The sequence below is a fragment of the Olea europaea genome, unplaced genomic scaffold (assembly GCF_002742605.1).
Source record: "Olea europaea var. sylvestris unplaced genomic scaffold, O_europaea_v1 scaffold1346, whole genome shotgun sequence".
Taxonomy (NCBI): Eukaryota; Viridiplantae; Streptophyta; class Magnoliopsida; order Lamiales; family Oleaceae; genus Olea; species Olea europaea.
Genome location: NW_019230952.1, coordinates 131555 through 143729, shown reverse-complemented (window position 1 = coordinate 143729; position 12175 = coordinate 131555). Strand labels below are relative to the sequence as shown.

The 12175-nt window shown below is 35.6% G+C and overlaps 1 protein-coding gene across 1 annotated transcript; it reads right to left on the bottom strand.

Annotated features, from left to right (window-relative positions):
- Positions 1–3814: 3814 nt before the first annotated feature.
- Positions 3815–10155, bottom strand: LOC111375175 (ABC transporter C family member 10-like). Its single transcript, XM_022997975.1, has 10 exons — positions 9971–10155; positions 6783–8843; positions 6172–6492; positions 5936–6022; positions 5189–5764; positions 4951–5115; positions 4410–4704; positions 4262–4288; positions 4074–4186; positions 3815–4006 (listed from the first exon to the last, which is right to left on the bottom strand). The coding sequence occupies exons 2-10, from the start codon at positions 8814–8816 to the stop codon at positions 3815–3817; spliced, it is 3810 nt and encodes a 1269-aa protein (XP_022853743.1). The 5' UTR covers positions 8817–8843; positions 9971–10155.
- Positions 10156–12175: the final 2020 nt, after the last annotated feature.

Below are 12175 nucleotides of genomic sequence, written 5' to 3'. Positions count from 1 at the left end.
TAAGGTTTGTGATCCAATTTTATTGGCTACCTTGATTATGCAAATGCTAACTGTGTGTTTTGATTGCTTGCAGATTTATTGGGCATCAATGTGGAGAATTGTTAGGTTTTTTATACCCAATAAATCTCGGGCTATGATATTAATGTGTGTTAATATTATTTCATAGGCATAGGCCGATGAATAAAATAAGTCTAACAACCAAGTCCATGAGTCACACCCGATCTAATTGTATTCCCTCTTGGAAGACTTGAATCTTGGTCCTTTTACCTCTTTAAAGGTCCAACTTAATGCCTAACCCTAGAGTGTATATATATGGATATAACCCTAGCCACTTTCTAATGGTGTTTTGTGTGGTTTTGAGAGAAAAATTAAGGAATCCCGGCTGCCCCCTTTTGTTTGTGAAAAATAGCTTCTAGAAGTGTCTAAAACGTTTGTGTAATGTGTGCAATTGGTGGTTCATTCATAGTATACCTTTGTGCCATCTTCTCCTAGCCTTTGTGGCCACAAATCATTATCATTTCTTGTCATACGTGGGTAAGATTGAATAGCAATCGAGGAGAATTAATTGATTGTGGTTTGGAGTTGATTGGACTAGTTGTTGGTTGAGAAAGGTGCGTTAGACTGAGCCCGAAAATCACCGATTTGAAGATCTTTCAAGAAAGCTTCCGCAACAGTATAGACTATGGCATATAGATCTAACACGTTATTGGCCATTTACAGATTTTATTAGAACCTCACGCACTAGCATAATGATTGATTTCACAAGAGGGAATAAATCTACCCTCACAGGAAGAAGAAAATGATTACAGACACACACACACAACAACAAAAAAAAGTTGCTAGGGTTAGGGTTGAACCTGCTCTGATACCATGTTATTAAAGAATTAGTCCTATATAAGGTAAATAACTATACAAGAAATAAAATATAAATTAGTCTACAAATTAGGAACTAATTTTACTGACTTAAACACTTCCTAAAATATAGCTAATTTAGGTAATTTCATATATTACATTGTTAATAGGTTAAAAGGTATGGACCTAACATAGAGTTAAAGTACTCATGACCATTATCGATACCAAGAATATGTATTTTGGTCTAGAATTGGGTTTCAACCATTGCATAAAACTTTTGAAAAACAATGGTACCTTCAGATTTTTCTTTTGAAAGGAATACCCAGCACACGTATATGATCATCAATAAAATTGATAAACTATTAAGACCTAGAAATGTTTGTTATCCGCGAGGAACCTAGATATCACTATGGATTAATGAAAAATGTTTAAAAGTTTTATATGGTTGGATGGTGTTCATGAAAATATCTTTCGAATTAAAACCATTGGAAGTGAATGATTCGTTGACAGGTAATTAAGTGGATTTTGAGTCCAAGTATTCTTCCCACAGGGATTGTACTAATTTAAATTCAAATTATTTAAACGTTAGCCGAAACTATAAATTTTTTTGATTTTTCTAAAATTAAATTGTTATCATTTAAATTATGGATGAATACAGGACCTAAATTAATTAAAATCAATGCAAGGTTATAACTAAATATAAGTTTTATAAAAATATGCTGATAAAGTGTGTACTAGAATCCGAATCCCCTTTAACACTGAATTTTATAAATTTGACAACATAATTCAATAATGAAGATCAATATTTCTAAATTGTTTAACAATCTCTCTTAACAGAATTAAACCTATTTTTACATGTAACTCAACTATATTTCTATGACAGATGCGTACATATTAAAATGCTTAATGGATTTGTGAATATTTAGATCACGTAAAGTATAACGATATATTTCTATCCCAGATCGAACTTTACGTCAACTGGCACTATCTCTAACTTATTTTACATCTTTCGAGGAAAAAACAAGCCACAAAACTCATACAACTATTACGCATATAATTGTAGAGAAAATTAAATTCATATCAATCATTCAATAATTGAAAACATATTTTAAACGTCAAAATAAATAAAATTAAGATTTAAACATTCATAATATAAGGTTCATCGTAAATCTTAGCATAAAATAATTTAGCCCGGCATATTGTTGGAATTAAACAGAGAAATGATAAAAGATATCACCAAAAATCAACTGAATGTAACTAATTCCTCAATTTCGTATTTTCGTTGTCTTATTCTTTTTCTTTCTTTGTTTTTCGCAGGCTTTGCGCGTTTTTGTGTGTATATAATTCAGCCCCTGTTTGCTTAGATATATACCTCGTAGCCGCCAATGTTATCTTTTTGTCTACGTGTATGTTTATATTTTTCCCTTTAATCTTGGCTGCCGTTTTGCATGTATTTATATTCAATTCAATTCCTCATACAACTGCCCCTTTGCTGCCTCTTCAGTCTATGTTTTCTGTTGGTATATATATAAAGAGTTATGCGATTTTACCAGATTGATTTTACTAGAATTGTGTCAGGTTAACACTTGGCAGCATTTAATTGGTAGTTAGAAAATGTATTTGGGCCAACTACCAATGAAATGCTGTCAAGTATTAATCCGGTACAGTTCTTGTAAAATCAATCTGATAATATAGTATCTAAAATGTCATAGATGAGCCATTAAAAGATCTAGTCTATGAAGTTAAACTTGAAAGTTTTGATGACTTGGATGATAGTGAGAATACTTAGTTGGAATCCAGACTCTTCCTAAGACTTTAGATACTATACCCTATGCGTCCAACACCTCTCCATTACGTGTTATATGTCATATCCTTACCCAATCCAAAGAGCCTAATGATTTTACTAGTCACTTTTGGAGAACTCAGTCGCCTGTGGTTAGCACTAAATTGGAATTCTCCACTGCAGACCAACCTCAGACTGATGGTCAAAATGAAGTTGTTAACCAAAGTTTGATAAAATCCTACATCGATTAAAGATGAAAATATAGACAAATATATAAGGTCTTGGGTTACTCCTCTTAGCAAGGTTGACATTTTAATATGGAACCCCAAATCTTAACATGGAGCCTTTACTTAACCCGTGATGTGATCGAGCCTCCCCTTGCCGTCGATGACCAGCACAGCGGATTGGGACTACTCTACAAAATTTGATCCATTTAATTTCGTTGGACTGATTTGCAGCAATCAAGAATCAGTCGGATTGTAAAGAATCGCCTGAGTCGTTGAGTTTGCCGTGTCGAAGAGACTATCGAAATACCCTGTTGGTTCACCACTCATGGCCGGAGTAGTCATTAAAACTGGTCGAGGTGGCCCAGCTTTGATACCACGTAAGAGGGAGGGAGAGAGAATGAATATTTCGGATGATTATATAAATTAGAAAATGATCCCCTTTAAAAAATAGAGGAGAATAACTGCAACTAAGAGCAATTTAATCCTTACAAACCAGTAACTAATCCCGCGGAATAAGGGATTTGAATTTAAAATAAATACAACGTGATTCTACTCCTAAAAAACCTCAATCAAATCAGTAATTAATTTACAAACAGCTAATCTTCAAAATATTTCAACAATAAGCAATAGTCTGATTCACTAGAACTTGCAAAATATGTTAGGGACAAAAATATATTCTTATGCAAAACCTCTCCACATTCTAATTATGGAGGTAAGGACTATATCCCCTCCCTCGTACTTTATTCTAATTATTTTACGTCAAGCCTCCACCCATGCAAGGGTGGTGTTTGAAGAGAAAAAGAAAAATACATGTAAAGTATTTTTAGCAAATTGATGATTTTTTTCGACAGTCAAATTGTACTGGAAAACTCAGGATTCAGATGGCATTAAAATGGCCTTCAATTTCGTTTCACACCAGTGAAATTAGTACAAACTACAGATAGATGCCTAGTCACAGGATATCNGAGAGGTCGATTCCATCCACCATGATCTTCCCACCCACGGGCTCCACCAGACGAAACAAGGCACTGATGAGAGTAGTCTTCCCACTGCCAGTTCGGCCAACAATACCAATTTTGTGTCCTCCTTCAAATGTGCAACTAATCCCATGTAGAACAAGTGGCATATCATGCCTATATTTAATCTGCTTTTCAAATTAAGTGAGTGAGAACATATATTTAATCTGCTTTTAAAATTCAAGCAACATTTACCTGCAAATCTTGAATATCCACTTTACCCTTGGTTGGCCAGTTCACAGGGGGACGGTTCTCTTCTAACACTGGAGGAGCCTCGCTTGGTATGTCCATATACTGGTGGATCCTTTCTGCCGAAACAATTAAGTTTGATACCTGGCATTGAAATTGAATCGAAAATACAATGGACGTAGTTAAAGGCAGACCATAGGCTAAAGCCATTCCGACAAAACCTGCAAATATTGAAGTGTTCAAGGTTATATCTTCAGAAGGAATAGAATGATGAACACCAAACAGGATTAGTGTATTTTTTCTGATTCCGTAATACGAACTGACGTATCAGTGATCTCTTACCCGGGCTCAAAGTTCCTGGGGGAAGTAAAACCATGCAGAGAGCTGAGGAGGCAAGAACCGCAGCAGCAAGTGTTTCTAGCCTTTGGATTAGCCACTCATTTGCTGCAAAATTGTGGAAGAAAGGGCTGGCGTTTGCGTCAATGAGATCAAGGTTCTTGGCAAAAAAACGATCTTCCTCTTTAAAAGCTCTTATTATAGTAGCTCCAGCTACAGATTCTGCTAGATGGTTCGCTACGAAAGATTTAGTGGTGCCATTGATCCGCATCAACGCTTTAGCAGATGCAAGGTAGTACCTCTGTAGGTGGGATAGTTAATATTGCTCAAGTAGATGAAATTTCAAGGAAAAAAGAGAAAAATGAAGACAGTTTCCTAAGCCGCTTGTAAACAATTTTTCATGTAGTACGTAAATTTCTGCCTTTTAGAGACAGTGGTTTTCTCTCTCGCTCTCTCTCTTTTTCCTTGTAAAGCCTTATATACTGCTCAATTGTTCTTATAAAGTTGGGCAGTTTACATGTAGTATTTTTACGACAATGATCGTTACCTGTATGCAAATAGTGAGAAAGACCATAGGTATGGCGACAAATAAAACTTGCCAGGTAGCAACAGCTACCACAGCAAGATTAGAATAAAAATTCGCAGTCGTTCCAACAGCTACCATCAAGACAAAGGGAACATCAAGATCCACGAGACTCAAATCCAAAGAGACCTGCAGGGATGAAATTATATTATAGACATGAAAACGTTAGTTTAATGATATCTTCAAGCCATGAAATATTTACCCGGTTCAGTATTCTTCCCAAAGGCGTGGAATCATAAAACGACATGGGGGCACGAAATAAAGAATTTAGGAGCTGTGAAAATATTGATTTGGAAGACTGCTTGCCTAAAGCAACCATTAAGAGGGACCTACAGAGCAAAAACAAACTCGATACAATTCCAATCAGCAAGTAAACGACAATCAACCTCAATGTGCTAACATTTGGATCATCAACATTTGCAGCCATCCAAGAGTTCTGTAATATCTGACCAAGCAAGAATGTAACGTGAAAGAAAGCAGCCGAGAAGAAGATCAAAAAGCCTTTTTCATGATTTAAATACAGAATGTAGGGCCTAAATCCAGTGTCCCCAACTTCCCTTTCTTCTTCCTTTATCAACTGATCATGTCCAGATTTTTCCTGTTTATTCTCTGCATAAGTTTTGCGAATCTCTCCAGAAGAAACTTCATGCCTTTTTGGAGAAACCTTCTCAAAAACTTCTGTCTCTTTGTGTGCATTAACAAGGTCCCAAAATTTTTGGCTTGAGGACAGCAACTGAGAATAAGGACCAGCATGCAAAATTTCCCCATCTGACATCAACTGTTACAAAGAGTAGACAAATTATTAATATTTGTTATTATGATAAAAAAAAAAAAAAAATTTATCAACCACTTGATTCAATCATGATATTAGGTAAAGAAACTGGAAATTTACATAATAATGAACATAGTATCTTAAGCATAAAACAGAATGTCTGACGAAAAAACTAACCAAGATAGTATCAAATGAAGAGAGGAAATCAACTTGATGTGTCACAAGTAAGACAGTCTTCCCCGAGAGGGCTCCCATGACGTATTCCTGCCGAGATTAAGGACAGTTTAATCAAAACTAGAAAGAAATAAAGCAGAAAATAAAAACTTTGTACGGGACCTGACATTGGGCCATCTTGTAGATTACCTTAGGATAAAAAATAAAGAAAATCTTTATGTTATTAAAAATTATCTTACATTAAAGAGGCTTGTAGCAGTGTGTGCATCAACGGCACTGAAAGGATCATCCAAAAGATATATATCAGCATTCTGATACAGCGCACGAGCAAGTTGAACCCGCTGTTTTTGACCACCACTAAGATTGACTCCTCTTTCTCCAATTTCAGTAAGATCACCATATGGTAACAGCTCAAAGTCCTTTACTAGTGAACACCTCTCTATTGTATCTCGATATCTCTTGTTATTCAATGCAGATCCGAAGAGAATGTTTTCTCGAATAGTTCCTGTCTGAATCCATGCTGATTGAGAGACATAGGCAATAGTTTGGTACACCTGGACCTGATAAATATGAAAGGGACAAAGATTAATCAGGCAGTTGTCCAGCTAAACCAGAAATCCAAATCATTGGCAGACTTCAGGAACTTGGCTATTTAGTGTATACATGATATTGAAAGATAATGAACATTGGTTTTTTTTTCAATTACCGAATTGAAATGAATTGAAAAGTAATGGCATGTTAGGTAGGGAGGATTGGATTGCACTAGAATATATTAAGTAAATGGCATGTTTGTTCATTATTCTTTCTAATTGTGTCGAGTACTCTATACCAAACATGCATAAAAACTTACAGTTCCTTGGGTAACTGGAACCTCTCCAAGAATTGCTGCAAGGAGTGTGGACTTGCCGGAACCCACCTCTCCACAAATGGCAATCTTCTCGCCTGGTTTAACCTCCAAATTAATGTTTCTAAGTGTTGGCTTCGATTGATTCTCACTCCATGACAGATCAGCCGACTTAATAAAAATGCTATGGTTTGTATCATGTACAATGGACTTCACCCTGACATTTGCAGTTTCCAGCTCAGGTGCTTCAAGAAACTTCAAAATCCTGACATATGAAACTTTAGCTTGAATAACCACTCCAATAACATCAGGAATAAGTCGAATAGGTTCCTGAATCAGACGCAGCGTTGCTACAAATGTGAAAACGTTACTAGCAGTTAACGGGATGCCAAGAAAATAGCAGGCCCCAAAGGTAGCTGTAGAGACTAAAATAGGGGATGACCAGAAAAGGAAGACATTATACGCTTTGCACAACTGGACAGATGATAACCATTTCTCTTCAGTTTGCCTTAAATTTTGTATTTCGTGCTTGAAATGAGTTTCCCACGCGTATAACTTTAACACCTTCATGTTCACAATAGCTTCTGAAATAGCCTTCAGTCTTTTATCCTGTGCCAACATGAGCTTCAATTGAAACTTATGCTGTAATTTTGCTAGGGGAACATTGCAAACGACAGTGAGAATTATTACTACGAGGGACGCAATCGTTGCAAGCCCTACAGCACGGACGAGAATAATGAGTGCAAGGCCAAGCTGGAGAATTGGCGTCCATGATTGATGGAACCAATAAGGAAACTCTCCAATCCGATATGCATCAACATTGACATAGTTCATTATCTCACCATTTGAATGCATCAGTTTAGCGGCATTAGATAATCGAAGTTGTTTCTCGTAAACGGCTGCTATGAGTAAAGATCTCACCTTAAGACCAATTAGTCTCATCCTGAAGTACCACTGTCTTTGAGATAATGATTCAATGATCTTCGTAAAGAAAAGTATCACAACCAATAAATATCCCTCGTATTCAAAACTCGCTTTTCCTTCAGCAATCTTAATGAAGGCATTTAGAAGCAGAGGACCAGCAGAGAGAGTAGTAGTCTTCAGTAGTGCAAAGAACCCTGCAATGAATATATCTTTCCAGTGGCACAACAGTAGTGTCTTTAAGATTGAGGGTTGGGCTGATCGATCTATTTGTTTACGTTTGTTAGATTTCTCCTTAAATAGCAAGTAACATGACTGCGCTCGATCATCCTCGTGCAACTTGGGTAAATCCTCATCATCAAGAGTTTTCTCCCTTCCACTTTTCATCAATGGATTCAACCACCAAAACGACATTTTACTCCAAAAGCCAGTTTTTGCAAACAGAGTAACAGGACGAGTTTTACTGCTGCAATTGGCAGCAGCAACCAATGGAGTACGAATATCGTTTTCATCGCTATCTTCGCATTTGTACTCCTTACAAGCACATAATAACATCAAACCAGATCCTATAAAACACAGTATATCTAAAACAATTTCGATCGACATCCCCTTTTCAAGAATAACATGATTAAGTGACAAACCACAAGTAATTCCAGCAAACAGGAATGCTAGAATGGACAACGTCCTCAACAGTATTCTTGGAAAATGCCAACCCATAAGGCTCACAAATAAGCTAATCATCAACCATATTAGTCCATGAACCATGAACATTATCCACCAGTTTAGAGGTAGAAGAGCTTGAGTTTTCCTCATGTTCTCTTCTAAAATCCAGATTCCTAGAGACAAATTAACCACTCCAATGATACCATTATAAATGGCTGCAATTATTCGCAAATTTGAAATGCGATCAAAGGCAGGCGTATGATGGGATTTTAATGCTGTCTTGGAAAACACAGTGAACAAGAACATGATAACGAGGAGAATATCGAAAAAAATTACTAACATGTGATTGATACACGAAGAAGGGCGTGTCACAAAGATCAAAGAAACACCACAAGGGATATCATTGCCGTCTAAACAATCAGATGCCCCGCAAAACACTGTCCGAAGATCTTCCATCTCTCCTTCCCTTCGAAACTTGGAAATCTGAATTACATACAGCAAAACCAATTGACATCAACAAGTAAATACAACACTTTTCTGGGATTCTTGGTAGAAGAAGTTTCAACTAAGAGAGACTTCTTCTCTATAGCTTTCTCACTTGCCTAAGTTTTTTTCTTGGCAGGATTCAAGAGTAAAATACAACATCAGTTTTCGAAACTAATTGGTGATAACTTTGCTATCTTTGAAATATATAAACCACCACCTCCTCGATTTATGAAAACTGTAAATATATCAAACATTTTACGGATCAATCATGCTATGGGTACATTGTGGTATCCAACTGGATGTCCAAAATGGACACCCGGCGCCTCAGCCAATGCCGAGGCGCCTGCCACGACGGGGCCACCGAGGCGCCTGGTGTCCCTTTTGGACACCACGGTGTACCACAAACATTATTCTTTACGGAATTTGGCTTTCGCTTGACGATGTGTGTTGATGACTAAATTTAAATAAATAAACGCATCTCTTATTTAACGATTTAAACTTTTAGATGAGATGCTTAATTATAAGTTCATCACAATCTTGCTAAATCTCACTTATCAGATCTCTTGGCCAAGTGCATTTGTAGGGATCATAATACCTATGCGCATACTTTAAGCAGAGAGTAAATAATAAGACTAGCAAATCAAACTTAATTAGATGGTTCAACAAAAAAATTGAAGAAAGCTTTTTACTTGTTCGTCGTCTTCCTTTTTTTTATTTCATAAAATAATTGACGAGAATGACAGTATACTATTTTATACGTTCGATTACTTGCCACATCTCTTTACAGGAATATTTCCTTCAAAAAAACAATCGAGCAGGTGGGAGTCAAATATTTAAATGCAGACTTGAAATATCTACCATGAATGGCAAGTGACAATGAATATTAATTTAAGTACATTGGTTGCCTGCTCGCAACTAAGAACAAGTTGACAATCTGAAACTCAAGACAAAAACATAATTCAACCTGAAACATGTGTGTTCATATTTTCGGAAAATCAGCAATGAATACCCATGCAAGAATAATAAAGAAAATTAGTTTGGCCATGCTTAGGGTTTTTTCTTCACAGTAATCATTTTTAAGCAAAACCAAACATGTAAAAAGCTTCGGTTGTGTAGAGGTTAACCTGAGAAAGACTAGTTGTCGTCGAAACCCTGCCGTTTCTATTCTATTAGACGTGGAAAACTTGTGTTTTGCTGCAAGAATTCAAGAGTAAGTGTTTGTAATTTCTTTTTGTAAGAATATGATCAAATCATTTAATATATATCAGCAACTGATTGAAAGGTCTTTTGGAAGCATGTTTTATGAAAGGTACGTGTGTTTTCATTTATATGGCTGCAAAATTAATGTGTCAGGATGGCTGGAAGTTGGTGATATTGATGGCTAATTACTCACTTGCCTTTTTTATTTTTTATTATTGTTATTATTATCAACAAGATATAAGTGCTCTTCATTTAAGTTTGATTGAAACTATTTACTATTTAGTCGCATTATTGTAATCCAACTTGATCACATTAAATATTCATCTTAATTCATTCTATTTCATTAGAACAGGTCTAACTCCCCTAAAAAATGTCAAGCCAAAACATTTTGTTCAATCAACAGTTTCTTTAGTCTTATAAGCGATCATTTAGGGGCCTTATTATGAGTGTAAGAATATGATTTTAACCTTTGGTCATGAAAATGAAGAAGAAGAAGAAGAAGAGAAGCATATATTACCAATCTAGCTCCAATAAAGAATGTCAGCATGAAGAAAATTTGTTTCTCCCTACTTGACTTTTGTATACGAGTTCTAAGCCTTCCAATAGTCATTTATAGTTTTTGTTATCAACAACCTAGAAATAGGTTTAATGCTTCGTCTCATGCTACTTTGATAAGGCCAACCATTAGGGTTTGAAAACAGATGCTGCGTGTCAGCACTTGTTTGCTCATCTTTTTTTTTTTTTAAATTGTCCAACTAATACATGACATGTGTTCCCGGGATTCAAACCCTATTGGCTACTCTTGATTATATAGCATTGCTCTTCATGCTTATGGTAAAGATGAGTAAACAGGAAAAGTTGTTAGTTGTTACTTTAGACGGGGATTCTCTTTTTTCAATTATTCCCCGTATTAAAATCATTGGCTTAAAAAAAAAAAAAAATTTAATTAATTTCATTGAGCACATGGTAGTAAATCATATACTATTAAAAAGATTCCCACGCATTAAGTAATTAAGACAAATTTGTCCCATCTACTTTCTAAATGATACAACTACTTTTGCAAAGTTGTGGCACTTTATTGGAATGTGTAAAATATAGTACTTCGTCAACCTACTACCATTATTCTCGGTTCTTTCAATAAGGCCATGTTTGTATGAAATTTGATTTCCACGCTGAGCCCCAGTTTGTTTTTCATTATTTATCTATTAAAATGAAAAATATGATTATTATCCATCATATCAAGTCACACATTAAAAAAAATGTGATTGAAATGATGTCAAATCATTGTTAAAAAATATATTTTTTTCAAATAATGTGACTCAAACAAGGCCATAATTCTTTTCGTGCCACATCGTCTAAAAACTCGAGGTAATAGAGATTAGAGAGTGGACATATTATTCTTAATTTATGTCTTTAATATGGCACCTCTCATGTATGTAAAATTCATACTTTTTATGAAGCGTACTTAAGTTTTTTATAATATATAACGTTGATATTCCTCCTTCGAAATTTTAAACCATTAGAGTGTTTACAAATTTATTTATCTAAATATGTTCAAAAATGGAATAATGATAACTAGCACTGTCCTAGAATTCCAATTTAGCTAGCATTACACAATAAGTTCAACTAAAGAAATGTGAATTAGATTAATGTTCAAGCATCAGTTCTGCTATTGCTAAGAGCCTGTTTGGGAGTAATATTGAGAATTGATTTTTTGACCGTTAAGAGAAAAGTGGGGTCTACCTATGAAAGAAGAAGTCAAATATGACAGCTGGAATAGTGAAATAACGGTCAAAAAATCAATTTTTTTTGGTGAAAAAATCGGGCACAAACAGGCTCTAAATAACAGACTCTCCAAAATAAACTTTTTTCGTGAAATTAGATTCTACTTTGTCATTATCAAGTCTCTGTCGTGGATTCCTGGCGACGGCACAACCACAAACAGTGCCTCGGTCAGCCATGTCACTATAACTTAGTGAAGTAAATGATGAAGCCTGCTATCTTTCCCACAATGCTGTAGCGGTCCATTCCACCAGTTGGGCTTCAAATATTTAATGTAGCCATGAATTATAAACCATAAATGTCAAGTAAATGAATACTAGTAATGGTTGCATGCACGCAATCAAGGA